This window comes from Podarcis melisellensis, assembly GCF_964234715.1.
Source record: "Podarcis melisellensis genome assembly, chromosome: 5".
NCBI lineage: Eukaryota > Metazoa > Chordata > Lepidosauria > Squamata > Lacertidae > Podarcis > Podarcis melisellensis.
The window spans coordinates 3826353-3852304 of NC_138537.1; the positions used below are offsets into that span (position 1 = coordinate 3826353).

Here is a 25952-nt window from a genome sequence, read left to right on the forward strand (position 1 = left end):
CATTTGTGTGTACTTAAATATGAATTTTGCAGCTCCATATTCTTCAACAAAGGCCAACTTAGTACTTAAATGAGGAATACATGTTTAACGCTCCACTCTTCACAATGATCTTAACTCGTAATCTGTGCCAGAAAAATGCAAATATGTTCTAATGACTGGTATACCATAAGCATTGGTGCTTTCAACTGTCCCCTTATTCTCATAGCGACTGTTAAAATTCATGGCACTACCAATGACACCTTTGGGATTGTAACATAAAGCTGAGACCTTAAGATCAAGGAAAGCCCTGCTGGGTTAGGCCAACAGCCCATCTAGCCCCACAGCCCATCTAGCTCCACATCCTGTATGTACTCACAGTAGCCAAACCAGATACCTGTAAAAAGCCCCCAAGCAGAACTCAAGTGCAACAGCACTCCCCCCTTCAGCAGTTCCCAGCAAGTGAAAGTCAAAAGCATTGCTGCCTCAGAAAGTGGAGGTACCTTACTGGTGGTTGGGTCTTTAAAGGGGTAATAATCTGCAAAATAACATGTTCCCACTTCCTGATTATTGCAAAGAGAGGAATGGAGAGAGGAATACCAGCATCTCTACCCAAAGCAATTGAGAAGGCAGCACATTTTAAACCTGGCCAGTGTGAAAAAGCCTTTTGATTTTTTAACCGCGTGCAAATTCCCCCAAATGAACAGCTAACCAAGGAGGATCATCATGAGAAAAGGCTAAGGGGCAAGGTTGTGCAAGGGTTAGCCTACAGGTTTAGGCCTTTGGGGGGGGGGATCATACAGTTATTGCTTTATCAAAGCTAATGCAGAGTTGTATCCCAGTTGGAGGGTGACATTCGAAGATGAATGGGTTTAGGGATTCTCTGGTCTGACCACTCGGACCTCGTCCCAGTCAGCTGAGCAAGTTACAGTATGCAGAAGTATTTTCAGCAGAGTGAAGGTTGGGGGCTTAATGCAGGCTGAGCCAGAGATCTGCATCCTGGCAGATCTTGCCATTGGTTTGCCCCCTTATTCAATTAAATCCTGCTGACCTAGTTGTTATGTATTGAAGTTCTCACCCTGGCCACCAGGAGTATTGTGTATGTAGTTTTCACTCAGGTCCACGTCAGTTATTTTAGGGAAACCCTGGGTTGTTGTTGCTACATTGTTGACAGCCGGCTGCCTATAAAAGCAGGCCGGCTGAGCTGTTTGCTGTTCAGTTTTCTGTTCCAGCTTACAAAATAAAGAGCTGCTTTGGAGAAATCGCTGTGTCGTCTGCCATGTCTACCCACTATTTAACACTGGTGACGAGGATGGGATGGATGGACATCAGAGCACAGCCAGATGCAGCCACCCTCTGAGATGAGCTGAATCACGGAGCTGAAACACTGAGCGAAATCACGGAGCAGAACCAATTCAGAGCTGACCGTCTGGCTAGAGCACGGTGTTCCATCCATCGCCTCCACGTCGGCATCGGAACCATGGCTTCACTCGTGCCTCTACCGCTGTTTGCCCCAGCCTCTGAATCATGGGACTCCTACCTCACTCGGTTTGACTGCTACCTCCAAGCAAATGAGCTGACAAGAGTGTCTGTAGAGCAGAAGCGGGGCCTCTCCTCAGCCTTTGTGGCCCCGAAGTGTTCGCGACGGCCCGAGCATTGGTTGCGCCTCTAGCAGTCCAGGCAGCATCTTGGGTTGTTGTTGCTACATTGTTGACAGCCGGCTGCCTATAAAAGCAGGCCGGCTGAGCTGTTTGCTGTTCAGTTTTCTGTTCCAGCTTACAAAATAAAGAGCTGCTTTGGTGAAATCGCTGTGTCGTCTGCCATGTCTACCCACTATTTAACACTAGTAATGCAAGGGGATATGGCTGTGCCTTTCTTGTCACATTTTACACCACTCGGGTTAAGTGGTATAAGCCTTATGATTACAGGGCTTTTTATTCACAGTAACTGTAAATACAGTTTTCTGGATAAGGGTGTCAGGGTTGGAATAGCTGCAGCTTTTTAATATATTCCCCTCAACTGCCGGCCCGCGCTTTGAGGTCAGTGGGGAGGTCCTCTTTGTAGTGCCACTGATGGGCATAGTTCATGCAAAGTAGGCCTTTCTTGGTGCCCCATTTTGTAATTCCCTCACTCGGAAAGTTGGGTTGGACTCCCCCATTGATCAAGATGCACTTGTTTGCCCTGGGACATAACTGGAAATAAGGAATTCTTTAAAGTTCCAATATTATTGCCTGCTGCATTCAGATTTTTTTGTTTTAGACATTGGCCGGTTATTTTAATTATTGGTTGTTATGACTATGTTTTTATTTTTGTTGTACATTGCTTTGAGCTCCAAAGGGCGGAAAGATGGTTTACAAAAATAAACCATATTTTATGCATTGCGATAAATGAAGGATAGACGCAAACACAACCCCCCCCCCAAATGACACAACTATTTGTACTATTCAAAATAATACACCACTTCATTCATTGGGGCGAAAAGGCGCGTCAGAAGTGGGCAACCTGTATATCTTTTTATTTACTTATTTTAGGATTGCATGGAATTGCCATGGCCTTCGGCTATTTAATTTTATTTATTTATTTATTTTAAAATTATTTATTTATTTGCTTCCCGCCCATCACTGGGTAGGTTTACAGCATGGAAACTCAGTACAAAAACTGCTTTAAAAAATAACTTAAAAGCCAGAAAAATGAGCTTGTGGGACTCCAACTCCCATCAGCCCCAGCGCAGCATGACGGGAGTTGTAGTTCAGCAGAAAGAAAAACCTTCCCGGTCCGGGTCTAACTCCCTTGTCACTCGCCCCGCCCCTTTCCCTGCAGCCGCCCGGGTCCTTCCTCCGCGCAGGCGCGTTCCCCTTCCGTGACGCCCTCAGCGCGCGCTTCCGCCCGGCCCGCCTCCCCTCCCTTTCCCCGGCCGGCGGCTTCCGCGGAGCATGCGCAGCTTGGCGGGGCTCCTGAGGGAGGAGAGCGCGGGGGGTGGGGGAAATGGCGGCCGCGGTGCTGGCGGCGGCGGCGTCGGAGGGCGGCGGCGGCGGCGCGGGCGGAGGAAGCAGCGGCTGCTCCGGCGGGGTCTCCGGGGCGCTGATGCCGGGGGGAGGCGGAGGCGGCCTGGGTTCGGGGGGCGGCGGAGGCGCTGCTGCCTCTTCGGCGGGCCCGTCGTCGTGGACGCGCTCGCTGGAGCGGGCGCTGGAGGAGGCGGCGGCCAGCGGCGCCCTCAGCCTGAGCGGCAGGAAGCTGAGGGACTACCCGCGGGGCAGCGCCGCCAGCCACGACCTCAGCGACACCACGCAGGCCGGTGAGGAGAGGGGAAGCGGGGCGGGGGGGGGAGAGGGAGGGCTGCGCCCCCGAATATATGGGAGGAGGAGCCCCCAAGACCCTCTGGCGGCGGGAGGGGGGCAAGGGGTGCTCCCCCCACCCCTCTGTGTTGGGGGGCGGCAAAGGGTGCTCCCTCCACCCCCCAGTTTTGGGGGGGCAAGGAGTGCTTCCTCCACCCCTCAGTGTTTGGGGGGCAAGGAGTGCTCCCTCCACCCCTCAGTGTTTGGGGGAGCAAGGGGTGCTCCCCCCACCCCTCAGTGTTTGGGGGGCAAGGGGTGCTCCCCCACCTCTCAGTGTTTGTGGGGCAAGGGGTGCTCCCCCCACCTCTCAGTGTTTGTGGGGCAAGGGGTGCTCCCCCACCTCTCAGTGTTTGTGGGGCAAGGGGTGCTCCCCCCACCTCTCAGTGTTTGTGGGGCAAGGGGTGCTCCCCCCACCCCTCAGTGTTTGGGGGTCAAGGGGTGCTTCCCCCACCCCTCAGTGTTTTGGGGGTCAAGGGGTGCTCCCCCCACCCCTCAGTGTTTGGGGGTCAAGGGGTGCTTCCCCCACCCCTCAGTGTTTTGGGGGGCAAAGGGTGCTCCCCCACCTCTCAGTGTTTGGGGGAGCAAGGGGTGCTCCCCCCACCCCTCAGTGTTGGGGGGGCAAGGGGTGCTCCCTCCACCCCTCAGTGTTTGGGGGAGCAAGGGGTGCTCCCCTACCTCTCAGTGTTTGGGGGCAAAGGGTGCTTCCCCCCACCCCTCAGTGTTTGGGGGGCGAGGGTGCTTCCCCCCACCCCTCAGTGTTTGGGGGGCGAGGAGTGTTCCCTCCACCCATCAGTGTTTGGGGGGGCGAGGAGTGTTCCCTCCACCCATCAGTGTTTGGGGGGGCAAGGGGTGCTCCCCCACTCCTCAGTGTTTGGGGGCGAGGATGCTTCCCCCCACCCCTCAGTGTTTGGGGGGCAAGGGGTGCTCCCCCCACCCCTCAGTGTTTGGGGGGCAAGGGGTGCTCCCTCCACCCCTCAGTGTTTGGGGGGGCAAGGGGTGCTCCCCCACTCCTCAGTGTTTGGGGGGCAAGGGGTGCTCCCTCCACCCCTCAGTGTTTGGGGGGCAACGGGTGCTCCCCCCACCCCTCAGTGTTTGGGGGGCAAGGAGTGCTCCCTCCACCCCTCAGTGTTTGGGGGGGCAAGGGGTGCTCCCCCACTCCTCAGTGTTTGGGGGGCGAGGATGCTTCCCCCCACCCCTCAGTGTTTGGGGGGCAAGGGGTGCTCCCTGCACCCCTCAGTGTTTGGGGGGGCAAGGAGTGTTCCCTCCACCCATCAGTGTTTGGGGGGGCGAGGAGTGTTCCCTCCACCCCTCAGTGTTGGGGGGCAAGGGGTGCTCCCCGCCCCTCAGTGTTTGGGGGGGCAAAGCGTGCTCCCCCACCCCTCAGTGTCTGGGGGCAAGGGGTGCTCCCCCCACCCCTCAGTGTTTGGGGGGAGGGCAAGAGGGTCGCCTTCAGGGGCGCTGGCCCAAATGGCCCTCTCTGCGCCCCTCCACTTATTTATTTTATTGACTGGACTGCTTCGTTGGTCGCATTCATAGCCCGCCTTTTAATCTGAAGGTGGGCATACATGGTTTCCTTTCCCCGCCCTCCTCCTGCCATCTCCACAACACCCCTGTGAGGTGGGCTAGGCTGAGAGAGGCAGTGGTTGCCCCCCCCCCCGTGAAACTCAGTGAGCTGAGTGGGGGGACGGGACTCGAACCCAGGTCTTCGTTCCATGCGTCCTTGGTTATTCTGGATTTGGCTCCACCTGTTCTCTGCGCCACAGATTAGGATCCGTTGTTACAAATATATCCCGTATTTTTCCTCCGTGGGTTTCATGATAGGTCAGTCGGGGGTCAGGGTCATTGGTTTGAGTCCCACATTGGGCAAAAGTTTCCTGCATTGCAGGGGGTTGGACTAGATGGCCCTCGGGACCCCTTCCAGCTTTAGAAGTCTATGATTCTATGACTGAAGGGCAGTGTGTATTGTTTTCCCCCTCTCCGCCTCTTCAGTTAACCCCCAAAACAACCCAGTGGGGGGTGGGTTGGGCAGAGAGAGGCAGTGGCTGGCTGGCATCCAAGGCCACCCATTGAACTTCATGGCCGAGTGGGGATTTGAACCCTGGTCTCTCCCAGGCCCTAGTCTGACACTCCTTAACTACTGCAACCCACCGGCTCTCTCAGTTTTTCTATCCTTTCTTTCCAGTGGGATGCAGCAGCCAAAAAAGCTAATGCAATTCTAGGCTGCATCAACAGAAGTTACAGTGTCCAGATCAAGGGAAGTTATAGTCCTTCTCTATTCAACCTCGGTCACACCCCACCTGGAGTAACATGTCCAGTTCTGGCCACCACAATTTAAGAAGGTTGTTGACAAGCTGCAGCATGTGCAAAGGAAGGTGACCGAGATGATCAAGGGTCTGGAAACCAAGCCTTGTAAGAACGGTTAAGGGAGTTGAGTATGTTTAGCCTGAGGGAGAGTAGACAGAGAGGACATATGATAGCCATCTTCAAGTATCTGAAGGGGTCGCATGGAACATGGAGCAAAAACTTTAGGAAGGACTTTCTGATGGTAAGAGCTGTTCGACAGTAGAATGGACTCTCTTAGAAGGTGCTGGGTTCTGTTTCCCTGGAGGTTTTTTTTTTTAAAAAAAATATTTATTGGGGTTTTTAATAAAAGAAATACAAAAGTGATAAACAGCATTGCTTTGTTTTAACAAAATTTCATAACTTCTTTAGACTTCCTCACGTCTCCCGCTCCCACTTACATCGTTGATAAATTTTTTCAAGCAAATTATCATCTTATTTGCAATTTTGTAACCACTCATTTAAATATAATATAACAATTCTCCAACAGATTTTGTTTCCCTGGAGGTTTTTAAGCAGAGGTTGGATGGTCATTTGCCAGGGATTATTTAGCTGTATTGCATCGGGTTGGACTAGATGCCCCTTGAGGTCCTTTCCAATCCTACAATTCTATGATTCCTCCTAGGAGCTCAGTGTAGTGCATAGAGTTCTCCCCTTCCCAATTTTATCCTCAGAACAATCCTGTGAGGGGGGTCGGACTGAGAGTGACTGGCACCTAAGGTCACTCATTGAGCATCACTGAGTAGGGATTTGTACCCTGGCCTCCCAGGTCTTCATCCGACACCTTTAACCACGATGCCAGAAAGGCTGCTTTGTAACTCTAACCAGAGCAAGGCGAAGGCTGCCTTCCTTCCTTCCTAGTTGGGTTGTGTGTGTGTCTGTGTTGGTGAGCCCCAAGAGCCAAGGATGCTTCGCAGTGCTGGTCAAAATGCGCAGCCATACCTGTAGACCACCCTAGTAAGGCTGCTAGAACCCTATTTACTGGGGAGTATGCCCAATTGATCTCCCTGGGACTTACTTCTAAGTAAACATTGCCCTGCTATTCCACAAAAAATGTGTGGATTAGTGAATTGTTTCATGCCAGTTTGCATGAATTGGGATGTTTGCAAATAAATGCAGTTACCAGTATTGCGGTTAATTTCAGATAGGTGGTGTTATGATTGCAGTCTTCAAAACACTTACTGGGGAGTAAGCCTCATTTGAAGTCAGTAGACTGATCTCTGAGTAAATAAGCATAAGTTGTGGGCCGCTTATGTGTGGATTTTGTATCTGCAATACAAGCAGTTGTATATTACAAACCACCAGCACTGGATGCCAAAATGGTGTTGAATGTATTATGTGGTGTTATTTATGAAATATTATACTTCTGGGATCACAGAAAATGAGAAAATGATCCTGCAAAAGTAGAATGGGGAAAAATGTTTGTGTAGCTTAAATATTAGATTTATTAAAAACACTTAGAATCATAGAATTGTAGAGTTGGACGGAACACCAAGGGTCATCTAGCCCAACCCCCTGCAATTCAGGAATCTCAGCTAGATCTTATATGACATGTGGCCATCCAACCTCTGCTTTAAAATCTGCAAGGAAAGAGAGTCCACAACCTCCTGACGGGGACCGTTCCACTGTCAAATAGCTTTTACTGTCGGAAGGTTTTCCCTGATGTTGGATCAGAATCTCCTTTCTGGTAACCTGAAGCCATTTGTTCGAATCCTACCCTCCAGCAGGGCAGGAAAAAACAAGCTTGTTCCTTCTTCCATGTGACAGCTGTTCTAACCTGCCTTTGTGTTCAAAGGGACCCCCAAGATGCCAACATAGCACCATCAGTTTGGTTATATGTACAGAGAAAGAGGTGCAAAAGGCAGGTCCCTGCCCCAAGGAGCCTTACAAACCAAACTTGATCAAGGGGAGAAGGAGAGCTTTAGCTGAGAAATGATTAATATGAGCAGTTGCACACACGAAGGCTTTGATTCAGCTGAGGACTGTAAAGTTTCCTTCTTTTCTACCGTATGAGTGTGAAAAGTGGTGTACAACTGCCACTCCCTTCTCCACAAATCGAAATGATTCAAAATAATTTTGAAAGCATAATGGGTGGTGGTGAATAATGGTCTTGATCACTGGAGAATTAGGGAGTCCCCGAGGAAAAGGAAAACCCCCACAGTGGAATAGTCCACCATCTGGAACGCTTCCCTGTTCTGCCCCTACCCCGACTTGAGAGGGTATTTCATGAGACCCTGTAGGCTGGGAGAACCTGCTGGAGAATAGATGGCAGCATTTCAAGGGTGGCATCTAGGGTGGGCACCGGTAGAGCTGGACCCAGGGATCTGTGAGGAATTGAAAAAGCAGGACACTTTTTTGTTGTGGGATAGTGAAGACTTGGAGCCTGGGGACTGGGTAGGACCTCTTTCACTCTGCAAAAAATGCTGTCGCATGAATGTGTATTTGTTCGTTGTACGGTTGAAAATTCCACTCTAAATATGGGCTTGACGGCCTGGTAACTGCCAATTTCATAGTACGCTTACACAAGCAAATGGAGCCCAATTGTGGCAGCCTGTATTTAGGATGGGTAGAATAATTCAAAGTAGATTAAGTATTTACAGGTCTGTCTAAATGAGAACAAGCTGTCAAACTGGACTATGTGGGATAAACAGAATGCAGATGAACCCAGATGAATAGTCAAATAGCCAAGAAAGGGGGGGGGGGGAATTCAGTGAATGGAACTACAGTGTTTATTTTGTATCATTTGACATGTGACTATGTCTAGAAGTGTTTATTATAAATACAAATACTATGAGTCATCATTGTGAAACGTCTTAATCTCCATTGTTAGATGAATTCAGATGTTACCATCTGTGGCTGCAAACTTGATTCTGATACAACTTTTTGCAAAATTTGTGTGGTTTGAAACAGGTTTGCTGGCAGAAAAAGATCAAGTTGAAAGATTTCTGGATATGAAACCTGTGGGACCTGGGTTCAAAAGTCTGCCTGTGGACCTGCAGAGTGATCTTGGGATAGGTCAGCATTAAGTTGTGTATAGTAGGGTGTAAGCTGTGCATAACAGGGTGTACAGACCAGATTTCCTCAGCTGGAATGCTGTACTACATCTTTTCATGTTAAGAATACTGCGGACATTGTGAAGATGGTAGAACCAATCATATATTTGTTGTGGTAAACTTGATTTTTAAGGGATTTTTTAAAACCTGGCTAAAAATAATATTTGAGAAATGTAATACTATTTTTTAAGTACTACAGATCATATTTCTTTGGATAAAAACCAACCGTCCTGCTTTCCTCCAAGTCCTCGGATACATTCTCAGTAATGCCATCAACCCTGTAAGTTGGGCTAGAAGTATTATTCCCCTATTACTGATGAGGGGTGAAGCTGAGAGAGAGTGGCTTGCCTAAGGCCACCTAGTGAGTTGAGCTGGCTGAGCTGTGATTTGATCTGGGGACTTTCCGGTTCATAGCTCATGCTCTTATGACTACCGCAGTTTCAAAATGGGAATATGGCACATGGCCTCAGAAGCTTAGAAACAAATTAAGTGAGCCTACAGCTGTAAGCCCTGAGCATGCTTGCTTAAAAGTAAACTTGCTGTATTTAGGCTGCAGGTGTAGATTGTCTGACTTCAGTTAATTCTGCTTTCTTAAGATGCTCGGCTGTGGTTTAGCACTTGTGGTTCACAGCACAATGCAGTACGGTTAAAAATCCATTCCTGTCTGTTCTCATCCCTTCATAATCAATAATTGCTTACGTTTTTCCATTCTCCATGCTGTTTGGGACAGGCAATAATGTTACATACTCACCCCAGTCCCTTCTCCATATTTAAAATGTCAGCTGTCATTAGTGCTGCCAATTGTGAAGTAAGGCTGGAAACAGCTTTTATTTAGCACCTTTGAGAAGATCGGTGGCATCTAGTCCTTTCACCAGCTTTTGCCCCTTACACTCTTCTGTTAGAAAACCAGAGCTGTGAGGTGCCACACAAAGTGATGCACAGGGCTGATAACATTGTATGTCAGGTGCTTATACTGTATAGATCTGAAGTATAAAGCAGAATGTTATTCTGCATGAAGAAAATTAGCTGCTGGAGTAGGAATTGTTTGCTTACAAGATCTAGTTCCAACTTTTCTATTTTTGAGGGTTTTGTAATACTGGAGACTGCCATACATACATAAATAAATAAATGCTGGCAGTGGGATAAAACTAAGGGGGCACATTTAATGAAATGAAACTTTCTTGAGCAGAAATATAAAATGTAAACAAGCCCTTAAGATGCAGTAAAATATAAGGAACAATAGTTAGCTGTGGCATCTGCTCCTTTTAAAAAGTTTATTTGGAGATAGAGTTGAGAGATGTTTAGTTAGATTTAAATGAATAAATAGATGGTCCGAATGTCATCAGACACTTACCTAAAACAACTGTTAATCTAATGCCTTTCCGTGCAAAAACGTCTCTTAATTCTATTCCCTGTCAGTTTACATTTAAGCCTCTTACCCTTATTTTTACTACTTCCTTGTCAATCCCTAGCCTCAATCTTTAAAAAGAAAGTTCCCAATGTAGATTGAAACCTTGTTGGTTCTGTATAGTACACTGCATGCAGTAGCAGAAATGCAGGATTCAACATATTGTAGTGAATGAAGTGTTGCATAGTTGCTTCCATTGGATGAAGCCAGAATGCAGGCTTTACTTAAAACATGTATCTGCTTTGAAACCCTTTAGGCAGCTCAAAGGAGTTAGACTGCGCTATAGATCATCTTTGTAAAATGGTTGTTCATGTGGCCACTTATGTGAAGAAAGAATTGCCTTCAGACAGAGAAGCTCTAAGAACATAAGAAGAGCCTTGCTGGATCAGGTCCAAGTCCCATCTTGTCCAGCATTTTATTCTAGGACCTGAGTGCAACAGCAGTCTCCCCACCATGGTTCCCAACAACTGATGCTCCATGTCATACCTCATCTGGCAGTGGAGGTAGAATATAGCCATAGTGGCCAGTCTGGTAGCCATTGATAGCCTTGTGCTCCATGAATTATCTAATCCCCCTTTAAAGCCACCCATATTGGGGGCCTTGACTGCCTCTTGTGGGAGTGAATCCCATAGTTTTAGCTATGCCCTCTGTGAAGAGGTCCCTCTTTTTTTCTATCCTGAGTCTCCCAACATTTAGCTTCATTGGATGACCCTGAGTTTTAGTTTTATGAGAGAGGGACAGAAACTTTTCCCTATCCACTTCCTCTGCATCATGCATAATCTTGTACACCTCAGTCATGCCCCCTGCCTTCCTTGCCCTTTCTTTTTAAACTAATACGCTCCAAATGTTGTTTCTCAAAGGAGAGTTACTCTGTTTTCTGAACCTTTTCCAGCTCTGCAATGTCATTTTTGAAGAGAGGTGACCAAGGTGGTCTCCCTGGTCAGTCACAGCTGGTTCAGACCCCATATGTGAAATTAGAATTTCTAGCCCCAGTGTGCTTGCCACGTTGGCCTTTTCTAGGCCACAAATGTCTTAACAAATGGGTATGTGTGCTCTAATGAAATCTAGGCATGTTATTTTAGTGGACTTGTTTGCAAGGTTATTCCTGGATAGTACATAGATCAAGCCCAGTAGGGCTGTTACAGTGTGAAGCTATTCAGCTGCATTGCGAGTTAACAAATGGGGAACAAAGTATGTGGCATGCATGGACCTTTCATGGAATCTATTGTTGTTTAGTTGTGTCCGACTCTTCGTGACCCCTGGACCAGAGCATGCCAGGCACTCCTGTCTTCCACTGCCTCCCGCAGTTTGGTCACTCATGTTAGTAGCTTTGAGAACACTGTCCCATCATCTCGTCCTCTGTCGTCCCCTTCTCTTTGCGCCCTCCATCCTTCCCAACATCAGGATCTTTTCCAGGGAGTCTTATCTTCTCATGAGGTGGCCAAAGTAGTGGAGCCTCAGCTTCACGATGGCTGTTTATTGCTGCTGCCACTGTAAGGTTGTAAAAGTGGATAGTACCAAGGTCCTGGAATGACCCTGTTCTACAGTTTTCCTGACTGCAAGAAAGCAGCTGTATGCACAGCTTTATTTTCTAAGCTTTTAATCATTGTTTATGATCATCTGGTTGTGATAAGATGGTATTTGCAGGGAAGCAGATTTTAGCTCAACATTAGGAGAAACATCCTAACAGCAAGAGGAGCTCAGTAAAGGAGCAGACTTCTTCAGAGCTGGTGGGCTGTCCTCCCATTGCTCTGACCCAGCTCCTGCCAGCGTAGTAGTTCAAAAGCATACCAGCGAGAGTAGATAAATAGGTACCACTATGATGGGAAGGTAAATGGCGTTTCCATGCGCTCTGGCACTCATCACGGTGTCTTTTTGTGCCAGAAGTGGTTTAGTCATTCTGGCCACATGTCCCGGAAAAGCTTTCTGCAGACAAACGCCATCTCCCTTTGGCCTGAAACTAAGCAGAGATGAGCGCCTCACCCCATAGTCAAATTAGCTGCCCAGGGGTCCTTTACCTTCTTTTTACCTTCTCCAGAGATATTAAAGCAGAGGCTGGATGGCATCTATCAGTTACGTTCTACTTTATGCGGGAAGGTTGAACTAGGTGACCTCCGATGTCTCTTCCGCCTCGTAGGCTCTTTGCTGATTTCTCATATCAGGTTATTTGACTTAGTTTTTCCTCCACCCTCCAGTCACTGTCCTTTCAGCCTAACCTATTTCACAGGGTTATTGGGAGGATGAAATGAAGTGGGAAGAGCTACAGATGCTGCCTTGAGCTTGTTGGAGGAAAGTTGGATGATAAATAAAGAAAATAAATAATAATAGTAATGTTCTAAAAGTAAAAAGATCTTAGTTCATCAGAACCATGTGTTCAGTGTTGTTCTCTCTATTTCCAAGGCAAATATAGCCTTCACTGATCCATGGATGAGTGGATTCAAAACAAGGTTGTGGCTAGACAGCCACACAGTGCTGTTAACCTGTGTATTGCAGGTTCAGGGAGTCAAGACCCTGTGCTGCCTTACCGTAAGATAAATTAAACTGTGGTTACACTCCTTTTACCACTTGGTAAGCTTGATTGTTTTCAAAATATGTCATAACATAGCCCTGTCAGGTTAAATACTTAGCAATTAACTTGAGGATATCCCTTTTTGTCTCAGCTGCTGTGTCACAGATAGCTTAACCTTTCTTATCCTAACCATGCAGTTGAAAATAAGAAGACTAAGGTTATTATTAGAATAAAATCAAGATGTAAAACGACAAAATACCTAATAAAAAGAACAACCCAATAGCCCCCCCTCCCCCGCCAAAAACAACACCACACATTTTAAAAAGGCATAGGATGTAAATCGGCTCAACCAATGGCCTGGTTAAAAAAAAGGAACGTTTTTGCTTGGCACCTAAAGGTGTATAATGAAGGTCCCAGGCAAACTTCCCTGGGGAGAGCATTCCACAAATGGGAAGTCACTGCAGAAAAGGCCTGTTCTTGTGTTGCCACCCTCTGGACCTCATAAGATGAGATCAGGTTCCGGTTAGGCTCATATGGAAAGAGGTGGATCTGTGTCTTCCATCACGATTTACTGGAAATGTCCCTGTTTTCATACATTGCAGGTATTTGTTCCACATCCAACTCCTTTACCCTTCATACCGGCTCTGAAATTGATCTTCATATCAAACAAGGCTACTCTCTTTGGGAAATGTTTCTAGCCTTTATTTTATTTTTAGAATCACCTATACCTTGCTTTGGAAGAGCTCTTAAGTGATAACACATAAAATAATACAAAACGATTGTAAAACATACGTCAATAAAGTCAGCCAGAATTTTAAGTCAAGCTTGTGCAACTAAATTACATTTCTGGGTATAAAGTTTTTAACAGGCATTTAAAATAGTATAGCAACAAGAAGCAATTCTGAGAGAACACTTCTCATAGGCACATGATAGAAAGCATCTGTATAAAATCCTCATTGCAATGAATGATTAGCTGGTTAGAATGATAAACAATAGTCCATTTGTTCTCTATTGTCTTCATTGAGGCTCATTGTACTTTTACAGTAGTTTGTGGGAATACTAGCTGTCACCCAGTTCCCATCCATTCTAATTGTTCAAGAATTGAACAGCATATTGGAGGCAGGAAAAGTTTGGCTTATTTAAAATATTTATGTTGTTCTTAACAGTCTCCAAGGGAGCTTACAGTAAAAGAGAATTTAAAACACTCTAGGATATTTTTATTTTAAAGTAAAAAAGGCTAAGGTAATTGAAAAATATATTGTGTTCCAACTGCTGCTTTTAAAGCGTTTACAGTGAGACATGGGGAAATAGCCATGGTCTGCATTTCTAGGCTTAATGTAATATTTTCTGCTTTGATTAAATCACACTTTGCTGTTTAATTCCAAATTGGCAAACTATGGTCTGCAAACCTCAGTTTGATCCTAGTTTAGAGGACTCACTCAAACTACAATTTGTTAATTTGGCGGCAAATTGCGTCTTCATCAAACCAGGAAATACTCTGTTCACCCCAAGTGCAAGAGCACAGGACTTACTCCCAATTCTCCAAGTCATGGCTTGGAAGATTGAAGAACTTGCCAACTTGTTTATGACTGAGCAATGATTTGAACACAGTGTTTTAGTGAGATCAAATTTTAATCACCTGAGTTGTGATAGCAAGAGGCAAACAGAAATAAACAGAACTAGTAGCAAAGGCAGCTACTATACATGTTGTCAAATATTTACATTGCTGCTCAGCCCATCTTCTGAAAGAGCTAGGCTTAACTAATCAAATTGGTTTGTAATCTGTGATAAATCTCTGCAAGGAGTTGATTGACTCTTTGTGAATTCTTGTTCATTAATTGTCCCAGAATAAAAAGCAGAGGGCTGTGATGATTACTTCAAATAGTTCTTTACTTCATTTTTGAATGGTTAAAATGGTAGTAAAATGTTTCAGGTTGTGTTACAGGCTAGATGACCCTTGACTTCTTTTAATGTTTTAAAAGAATAGCTGGGTATCAGTATTTTCATGTTTGCTCACTGGTAGGTTGTGGGATTTCCAAGTAATAAAATACTGAAAACTGAACTGGTTCTCTTTTTTTCTGCTTGTGAAAGGGTACTTTTTGTCTGAAGTCACATGCATGACTTTTAAGATATCATTTGGTGTTGTCTTTTTAGAGAGGCGGTGGTGCTTTCATATCTTTAAGAGCTAGAGCACTGAAGATGTGTTTAGCCTGTTCCTCGGTAGACGTTTTTTAAATTGGGCAGAATCTGCACAGATGGTTAAAGGGTGAGGAGGAAGGGCAGCAGTAGCTAAAGCTGTAATCAATTTAGTAATAGATGGTTGGACAAAGTGGATTTGGAAAAGAGATTTGGAAAAGCAAAGGTTTTGGCATATGGCGGGCTGCATTTTAAGCATTGTAATCAGCATTATTTCACACCAAAGTAGGACACCCTGTTCAGAACTTTGAAGCCACATTTTATGTGGTCTCTAGTGTCTTTGTGATCCCTGTGAAGAAATGCAGTGCAGTAGACAGGCCAGCCATGTGTAGTCAACAAAAAAGTGGGTCTGACAACTCTAAATAAATTGAAAGAGGTTTCTGAATCCTGCAGGAGTTTTCGAAGTGGGTGAACAATTACCCTGTCCTTATGGAGACCATTTGAAGGGAATGTCATAATGAGCTCATTTGATCTCTACTACAATTTTGCAGCCTTATTATCATAATTTTCATATATTAATGCATAATTACTTGAATGAAAAGACAGTCACTGCTTTCAAACTTCAAGTGACTGCACCTGGTAAAGTGGGAGCAGGGTATTGTCAAAAAATTATGTAACTTGGTTCATTAAGAAAATTCCATTGCTGTTCTGCAGTTTATCTGTTAAAGTTTTTTAGACAACAGGTATCTTAAGTCAGCAAACAATTTTGAAAATCTGATTGAGCCTTGATTCTGTGTGATGGTCTGAAGCTGAAGCTAAGAAGGCTTGGGTCTGGTCTGGTCTGGTCTGGTCTAAGATAAGAATGGTGAGGTATAAATGTAAGAAAAATGGATGGTTCAAACTGAGAGAAGCCAGTGAGCCAAACAAACCAAGACTAATCCTTTCTACTTGGATTTTTTTATTTTAGTGGGATGCTACTGTCAGTGACAGTATAGCACTAGTAAGACAATTATGATTGTTGAGATTTAAAACGAAGAAATAGGTGTATGGTAGCATTAACAATGAAAAATGTATAATCATGAATATGCTTAATGATTATATTTTATGCTGACCTTTCATAATTACTAACCAAAGAAATGATTAAGGAGTCAGTTTTGTAACACCCATGGAGCCTAGTTGAAGATCTAGTGATGTGTCCATAGAAGTATTTTATTACAAATTATTTTCAAGTTATGGCAGAGATGCAAATAAAAGCATGGGGAGCTGCTAGAAAGAGACTCATTTTGTAGAAAAGTGTCCTTAGAGGTTTCAGCCATGCTGTCTCCTCCCTCTTTAATTTTGCAGCCTTAGAGGTAGGCCATGTCTTCAGTAATTCTTTAGTGGTTTGTTCTTGCAAACTATAGTTTTGAAGACGAGTCAATTTAACCTCTATTTTCTGCAAGAGCTTCAATAATATAATCTATCATGGGACTAGATTAAAGTGTGATCTTAACCCAATGATGTTAATCCCACATCAGTTTAACATCTGGAGTTGTTCTTGTAAGTGTTGTGAGCATTTTTGGAAGCCTTCAGTTACAACTTTCTCTTCAGCTCCCTCTTCAGTTTGGGATTCCTGATCTAAATAACAACTTTCACCTGTAGGGTACGCATCTGTGTGTATTGTCTTTTTTCTCTCATGGGTATATAATGCATGCTCTGGATGAGTGAGAGACTTAGTCTCAGTCAGCACCAGTTGTTAGGGCATCTTGGATAGAAATACCTTTGACTCAAATTCTCAGATGAGGTAGTAAAGCTGTACCTGAACCGTACCACTTCTAGTTACATGAGTCCCAACTGGAATCTCAGTTCTCCTCCATACTCCCCATCCCACACACATAGAAAACTGGCTAAATCAGAACACCTGTCTCTGAAGTACCTGATTCTGCTTTACATACAAGGAATCTTTTCTTTGGAAGAGCTTTCAGGCATGTGAGCTCTCACCTGCAGTCTCAGGGTTTTATGGTGTTACTGATTTAGTATACAAATCAAGTTAAAGCAAGCCTTTCCACTCCACTGTGCAAGGAGAGAAGGGACTCTTTGGCCTTGAGGAGGCATGCAGGATGCAGCAGAGAATCTTAACCGAGGCCATAATACTGTATTTTTCGCCCTATAGGACGCACCGTTCCATAAGGCACACCTAGTTTTTTTGGGGGGGGGAATAAAGGGGAAAATTTTATTTTCTCCCCCCCCCCCGGCGCGGGGCTGGGGCGGGGGAAGCTTCCCCCGACCCCAGCCCCCAGAACAGGCAACTCTCCGCAAGCCGTGGGAGCCCGGCACGGAGAGCTGTGCGAAGCCTGGAGAGCGAGAGCCTGCATTCGCCCCATAGGACGCACACACATTTCCCCTTCATTTTGGGTATTTTTGGAAATACGGTACATCCTGCTGCCATGATGTCATGCAGCACAAACAGAACTTAGGATGAAAGTGGGCAAATGGAATCGCTCACTTATTTTAACCAAAGACACTGGTCTTCTGATTGGGACAGAGAGTGATGACATTGTACATCTTAGCCCGGTGTGGCCTGTCATTTAAGCAAGGTGGAGCCAATTGTTTCAGGTGCTCCCACATTGCCTTGCTGCCAATCCCGCCAGGGCCTTGCCCGCACCGCCATCACAGCCACTGCTGCTGCATTGTGGCAGTAGTGCTGGTGTAGTGGCAGGTGAGGGTACAGTTGTGGTGATGGGGCAGGCAGCAGTAGGGGGCATGGTGGGGACCTGGATTTGCAGGGGGAGGGCATAGAGGGGGCGTTTTGGCTGCAGCGGCAAATGTCTTGGGCCATCTTAGGCAACCCTCATTTTAGGCATATATTTTTGTGATGTAATTATAATAATTTGTTAAATTTGTATACAATATACAAAGCACAAAATATATAATAAAAATAACCAAAGCACAAAATACATAAGAAAAATAATCAAAACATAAAAAATAATCAATACAATTAACAATACAAATGTATACACACTAATAAACAATACACTCCCCAACAAGTGCTCCTAAAGAATACTCTAGCTCACAAATACAAAAATCCAAATTAACAGATATCATTTAACAACACTTTAAAACAACCCCAGCCTCCAGATAAAACAGCACCCACCAAAGTTAAAACCCCATCTCTGTTAAAACAGTAATTTTCACACAAGGAGGCTGTCCCACGCCCTCGTTCCACCCCCAAAGTGCTGCTACCAAAGGGATGACACCTCTTAACTATCTGTCCAATTTAAAAAGAAGTCTTCTGAGGCTAAACACATCTTCAGGCAGTGATCTAGCTCTTAAATATATGAAAGCATCACCGCCTCTCTTAAAAGACAACACTAAATGATATTTTTTCTGTTCTTAAAAGTCTAAACAGCAGTAAAGTTAGCTCAGCGTCTGTCTCTAGATAGTTTGATTACTGTACAAAGTGAATTTTAGCAACTATTACATAGCATTGTAGTTTGGGAAACTTGCCTGCAGCAGTAATAAAACACCTCTTAATCAGATTGAGAAAAGATAAAATATTCCAATACATAACAGCTGCTTAAAATTTAAAGGAACTCTGCAAACTATTATTTGTCACCTCTGCCAGAATAATAAAATGTCAGAATAATAAAATTGCTCTAACTTCCTCATTTCCCGCATACTATTCCCTCGCAGTCACAACTAAATCAGATTATTTCCATTTCTGGTGCTTTCTCACACCCCCACCTTCTTAAAGGTGTGTGTGTTTGTGTGCTGCTGCTACTACTTTTCCTGTTTCTTGATACATTCTTCCGTTTTGGTGTTGATAGCTACATCCTGCTTCCTGTTTGCTGATGCTCTGACAACTGGCCCATGTGTTAAATGTTCAAGAGCGAGAAGGGCCTACAGGCACTGTTTTGCTTTTGAAACAGAAGCTTCTTTAGATTTGTCATCTTCAGTTTCTGCAGTTAGAGAAAGATTAGTGTAATTAACGGCTTATCAAGAGGATATCCAATTATTTTGGGTTCATGTGTCCTGCAGTTTTCCTCACCATATGGTAAAATATAGTGGGTCCGGACCAAGAGTGTTTGAAGACCCCCTTCTCCCAAATTGACCAGCCTTTTCATTCAGATAATTGTTGGACTGTTTCTTTTCTGGGGTACCCCCATCTCAGAGCAAAGAAACATGGTCCTCACAGAGGTCTATCTAGTGCCTTCGTTACATTCAGGCACCAGGCAAGACCTTTATATTTCCTTTTACCAGTTTGTTCTGCTCTAGTTGATGAGCTGTTTTGAGCATGTTTTGTGGAAAAGTGGGTTGTAAATAAATAATGCTTGACTACTTTTTGCTAGTTTCTCACATATATAAATATAATAATAGCTGTCTCACCTTAATGTACAGTGTGACCTAGCTTTCGATAAACAGATTAAAAGCTGACTAATGTTTGGATGAGTTGACAGCCAAAGTGTTGTAAGACACAGCCTTTGTGAAATTAGGTGCTGCGACTTGTGTTCTTCACTGCTGCTATGAGCACAAGACTGTAAGAAAGTGAGAGTACGTATTTTCAGTTAGGGAAGAAATTATGCATGCACATTTTATTGTAGGTCACTTGCAATTCTAGAGCAGATTGAGGAATGAAGTAGAGGTTGCTTGATTCAAAGTGCTGCCTTCTCTGCTACCAAAACTATTTTTGTTTATAAGTAAAAAAAAATTGACGTAACTACTTGCAAGCATAAGCTAATGTTGCTTGTATGTGATGCCTGTTTTCGGCTTTTGGGAAGAGGACTGTTTTATCCAAGAAAATTTGCTTCTTTTCCTTGTGCTCGCCTTTGTTGCTGAGATTGATTTCCCAAATAAGTCTTGCCCCTTGGCTCTTCTGAGTGAACAGTTCTTTTAAACAGCTATCTGCTGTGCTTATCACACAGACACAAAAATCTGGTTCTGACTAATCCCAGCTCGGATTATGACTTTCTCCCTGTCGGGCACCACCAGCCTCAAAGTCGGTGGGATGCAGCGTTCATCACTTCCTGTTCAACAGATGTTTCAAAAGGCTTCTGTGCTGTTTTCAAAAAGTTGCTTCCAACCTGCACATGATTGCAGTAAAAGGAAGGGGGAAGAGAGTGCAGTGTTTGTACAGAAACATTTCAGTTGAAGTTCCTTATACAAAAAGTTGTCCAGCAGATGGTTACACCTCTGTTTGTTTTGCAGCTTGTTTTGGTACTTGTTTTGGTACTCAGGCCTCCCTTTGGCACGCAGTATATGTGGCTGCAAACTTGTTTCTGGGCTGTACCTTCTCAGTCTTCAGGTGTGAGCTTATATGATTCATTGCAACTATGTAGAAAATCAGGGTGTAAGGGAGAAACTGCTGAGCCTAGTCTCCCTAATATGCTGATTTTTATGTGCACTAAAGATTTTTTGTTTGCACAGAAGCATTGTGAACCCTTGCTTGCAGTTTGCAGTGATGTCTGCTTTATTATTTTATTCTGCTGTAAGGCTGGATTTAAATTGGCCCTCTGGTTTTGATACATGCTGCGTGAATTGTGGTGGTGATAGTAACAAAGAAAGCTCAGGTAGGTATCCATGTTGGTCTGACGCAGTCGAAATAAATAAAAAAATTGTCCGGTAGCACCTTAGAGACCAACTAAGTTTGTTCTGGATATAAGCTTTCGTGTGCATGCACACTTCTTCAGGTACCTTCAGAAAGCTCAGCCACCCTTGTGTTCTTACCTAGCCATTCATCAGATTTTTCCAAGCAGAGACGAGGCTGCTGGGAACTTCCCCAAACTTGCTGTGACTTCAAGGGCAAAGTCACTCACATCTGGGCTGATCTTGATACAACAATTGGTGCTCGTCTTATAGAGAAGGTGTCTAGTTCACAGATGATTTTCGGTGTGTGCTTACATTAGTTCCTTTATATCTGACCTGGTTGTGTTGTGACTCTTTCGTTTTCTCTTTAGGAACAAAAGCAGCCTCCCTTGTCAACTCTCACACCTGTCAGGCTAATAATACTTTTTATGGGTCTGAGAGCAGCTTCCTTTAAATGTTCTGAGCTTAATTTCTATCTGCATGGAGCTTCCCACTGTGCAGGATGTGTGCAAAAGAAAGGAGAGATTTCTTCATAACAAAACTATTCCTCCCCCCAATGCCACATCAGTGAAAATGGGCACATGATCCGTTTTGTTGGTGTTATAAACTATAATGTATTTTTAAAACATAAATGTGTTAGTTGGAAACTTGACATCCCCGATTTCACATATGTGCCTTGATATGATGGGGAAGCATCAGGTGGAGAGATAATAGGCCTCAGAGCTCAACTGCGAAGGTGACATAAACAATATATTCTTATGTAGTTGCACATCTGATCATAAAGTTGGAAAAGTAGTGTTTTGTTTACAGATTTGCATTTTTTAAAGGGAGGAACCATCAATAAAGTACATTTAATAAGGTTTGAATGTTATGGTCAAATATACTCAAAGCTTTAGTTGGAAATAATGTTATTGGAATATTTGTAAAATATGACAATTTATAGGATGCACTTCTTTTGTATTATTTACATTTTAAGGGGAGAAAGGAAGGTACAGTACTCACTTTTGCAAGCTCCAGTATGCATTAAGCATGTGAACATTTCCTAGGTTTTGTTTATCTGAAATGGAACTAATTACAACGTTGAAACTGCTGGATTTGACTAGAAATGTGAAGACCTGGAGGGGAATGGAAAAGTGGGAGCGGGGCACAGACTTACACATCTCTGGATTTGACTGGTATTATATCCATTCATTATGTTGTTGATTAATTTTATGAAACAACATTTTTAGAAATAGTTATTTGCGCCCCCCCCCCCAAAAATACAGAGCATCAGAAAAATCTCCAGTATGAAAACTTTTTTATTCCACATTACTGTGTTGGGAAAGGTTCATGTAGGGTTCCTGTCTAATCAGAAAGATGAATTTAGTGGGGAGGTTTCTAGTTTCTTTCCAGACCTTCCACTAGATGACCCAAAATACTTGGGATTCTGGTTTACCAGTAATTTAAGACTCACAACATTTTATACCGAATGGATTTTTATTTATAGATGATTAAGATTAATGTCAAAACATTACTTGCATACAGCTGTTTTTTAGGCACTGGAAAATGTTTGTCTCAGTTGTAGCATTTGAAAAGCAGATACAATTTGAATCAAGCCAAGATACTTGTAGCTATTTAACTAGCCATACTCCTTTAGTTCCAGCTTAAATTTACCATGTATTCTTCAGTATGAAGGTGACCTTTTTGACTTGCTGTGTCTAAATTTAAACTTTGGGGAAACTATCTAGTACTTTATTCTTTGGATGGTCTCTTAGACTTGGTTTTCTGAAAGCTTGCGCTGCATTGTTAATTCATGTCTCAACATTGATTTATCTTGTACTGAACCAGTAAGCTGGCACCAGTCCAGTTTTTTTGGTAGAAGCCTGCTAATTGTCGTATCGAACATGGGAGGGAGGGAGGGTTGACTTTAATGAAATCTATTTGTTAAGAATGATATCAGCAAGAACGATGGAGTTCTTAAAAGAACATTAGACTTCAGTCCACCAATGCTTCTTTTCAATGGATACTGTTCTCTTAAAGACATTACGTAGGGTCTACAGTGCAGCAAGGCAATTTGATGACCTTGCTGTGTCACCATATATTGCTGTATAGAACCATTGTATAATGTTAGGCAATAAAATTCCAGTGTCATCTGCAGCCTGTCTGATCATTTACAGTTTTATGCATCCACGTGTTTGAGGAAATGTAGGACTATAAAGCAAGTTTCTTTACAGATAGGTAGCCGTGTTGGTCTGCCATAGTCAAAACAAAAAAATTCCTTCCAGTAGCACCTTAAAGACCAACTAAGTTAGTTCTTGGTATGAGCTTTCGTGTGCATGCACATGGTATCTGAAGACATCACACGGATGTCTGTAATTTAACCCACAGTGCCACCCTCATCCCAAAGGCACACTTAAGCCCCACTAAAAAGCACACAATTGTGCCCCTGCATCCAGAAGCCACTTCACAGGTCAGCCCTCCTGTAAAGTAACAACGCTGGCAGAGTGCTATGAAAGATTTTGATTGGGCTGCTCCCATTGTAACTTTTTAGCCACAACACACACAACATTTTTCCAGCTATAATTATATGTTTCTAGATAGTTCAAGTTGCTCCTCAAACCTAGATACATGTTATTTAGCATTACAGAATGACTGTGTTCTTACCTTTCAAGGTGATTGCAAGGGCAAATCAATACATACTCTACATTTTGCTTTCTAAATTATGATATCTGTGCAGATGTATATATTTGCTTCCTTGGAATTAAATATAGTTTTCAAGTAGACATGAAATGTGTTTGTGTGTGAGAGAGAGAAGATGCACTCTTCAGGATGGAAAGGGAATTGAATGATGGGGTAGTAAGCAAAAGGTTAATAAAATGGGGAAATGATTTTAAATGAGGTTGTGATTCTTTAAGTAAAGCGATTTGTGGGTGAGGTTGTGCTTGGGTGTAAGAAGAGAAGTGCAAAAAGTTTGGGGGTTGCCTGGGAGAGGGCATTCTCTGTGGCAGCCCCTAAGTCATGGAACTGCTGCCCCACAGAGGTGCACCTGGCACCTTCATTATAGTGTTCCCATCATATGCTGAAGACACACTTCCTTTACCCTGTCATTTGCCACTTGAGATGCATATTTTTAGAACCTATCCTATTCTTGTGATGTAATTTGCTTTAAACTTTTTAATATGCTGTACCCGCCCTGGGACCTTATGGTGTAGGATGGGTAAGAAATTATCTCTCTCAAAGCAGGTGGAAATAACACTGGGACTGAATATTAACAAGTTCCTGAATATATGCAAACCGTCCATGACATACATTCAACTTTCACCAAAAAAAGCCATGATTTATCATCCTGGGAATAAACCACAGTTAGCCTCAGACTCATACACTCTTCTTTCCTCCAGTGCAGCTTTTGTTTCCATTGTTTTTATTAACCACAGTTCAGTGTTGCATCTGAACCCTAAACAGTGGCTTGTTTTAACTATGTTTGATTGAACAAGTCACCTTTGTGACCCACGAGAAAGCTTCTGATCTTTCAGCTGTGCCCACAAAGCAGTGAGGAGTCTGAAACTAGCTCCTTTCATAATGTTGTGACATTTGGACTGGCCCAATATAAGACAGCAGAGGGAGGAGGAAGGCAGCCAAAAGCCATGGCCAGCCCGCCTGGGGTCCTGTTGCCCCTGCATTACCCAGACTGACTCTTCATTTTATTTGGCAGTGGTAGCAACAGCACATCTTCAAACCAGGCAGCCATTGCTTCTGGCAGCCTTCCCCCTTCCTCTTGCTGCTCTACCTGCCAGCACCTTACCTGGGTCAACTTTTCATCCTAATTGACTGCAGCTGCTGCTGCAGCAGCTCCCCAGGCTAGCCAGGTAGGGGGAAGGCAGCCAATCGTGCCGGCCACGGCAACTGGATCCTAGGGGCCGAGGAGTCAGCAGCAGGGTGGAGTCTGGGGGTCTGCTGCAGCCTGTTCTGGCTCACTAGGCCTGCCCATCCACCACCTCTTGTCATGCTGTAGTTCACGGTGCCTTCTGTCTAACCATGTGGATTACAGCACTGTGACATTTAGTGAAAATGTATATACAGTATATATGTGGTCACATCTGCAATTGGTGGTTTGTATTCCGTCTATAGGGATGTGGGTGGCGCTGTGAGTTAAACCACAGAGCCTAGGACTTGCCGATCAGAAGGTCGGCGGTTCGAATCCCCGTGACGGGGTGAGCTCCCGTTGCTCAGTCCCAGCTCCTGCCAACCTAGCAGTTTAAAAGCACGTCAAAGTTCAAGTAGATAAATAGGTACCACTCCAGCGGGAAGGTAAACGGCGTTTCCGTGCGCTGCTCTGGTTCGCCAGAAGCGGCTTAGTCATGCTGGCCACATGACCTTGAAGCTGTACGCCGGCTCCCTTGGCCAATAAAGCGAGATGAGTGCCGCAACCCCAGAGTCGGTCACGACTGGACCTAATGGCCAGGGGTCCCTTTACCTTTACCTTTTATTCTGTCTGTATAGAATTGCCCTCTTCAACATGTGAACAGACCTTCAACCTAGAGATGTTTAATGTATTGAAGAGAAGCTTATTAAACTGCTATACTTCATGAGTATGGGCTAAGAATATGTCAAAAGGCTCTTGGCTCTTCCCCTGCCGTTCCTGTTGCTACTGTGAATAACTCATGCATCTTTGCTAATGAGCCCTCACATTTATCCATGTGTAACAATGGCTGCCGTATGACAGAGCTCACATGGCAATGCCATATTAATTTCATTTGACTGGTTTTTAACAGTGCACACGTACAATCATGAGCAAAACGGAAGATGATATGGTGATTAGGACTGGATTGCCAGCAGTTACTGGAAGCAGCAGAAATTTGGTGCAGCTGACGTCTCAAGGGTTATCATTGGTTGGACATAACCTACCCAACAATTTGGTTATGAAATATTGCCTTGCATGTTTACATAGATACCCTGAACTTCCTCTCTAAGAGTCTGTGTTCTCCGAGAAGTTTGCCTCATTCATTTATGAACACAGTTAAACTCATGAGTCACTTCTAAGTAGATTGGACATAGCAGTGGGTAATTCAAGTCCATCCATATGCTTAAAAAAATCCTGTTGCACTTGCACATGCATTGAGGTCCTGGGTTATTTTCACGGTGTAAGAATTCCTTTTCCTTTTCTATAGAATTCTTAGCAGTAGCAGAGACTGACTTTAAGCCTGTTCCCTAAAATCATGAGCGCACTCAGTTTTACCAAATCTTGTAAGCCAGCTGAGACGTCTAATTCACTCCTCAGCATAACTGTCTCGCAACATTTATTTATTTAGTTCAGCTTATTTTAGCCAGCTTGGCTCAGTACTTTCCCCTTGCTTGAAAAAGAAACTTACTTAAGCTGTTGGCAGGGAGCCTGTACTAAAGGGGGAAAATGAAGGATGATTCAACTGTTGTAAGGGAGAGGGGTTTGCTGGAATTTTGCAAAGACCGGGCGGGAGAGAGAGAGAATCCTGGAAAGTACTAGGACCCAAGACCAGTTCTAGCATAGACCACACAGGCTTTCTTTCCTGTAACTATTTCTCTTGTGGCATTTATGTGTTTTTGGGGTGGGGGTAGTTCCGTGAAAATATCAACTTACAGGCTCATTTCTAATTTGCATATATAGTTAACATGTTCCT

The 25952-nt window shown here is 44.2% G+C and overlaps 1 protein-coding gene across 1 annotated transcript in view; it reads left to right on the forward strand.

Moving 5' to 3' along the window:
• Window positions 1–3060: 3060 nt before the first annotated feature.
• LRCH3 (leucine rich repeats and calponin homology domain containing 3) overlaps window positions 3061–25952 on the forward strand; it is a gene marked incomplete at its 5' end in the record, with an annotated part of 83005 nt that continues 60113 nt past the window's right edge. The window contains one exon of the mRNA XM_081910923.1: window positions 3061–3271. Within this exon, the coding sequence (XP_081767049.1) occupies window positions 3061–3271 (211 nt within the window). The remainder of the gene's footprint in view (window positions 3272–25952) is intronic.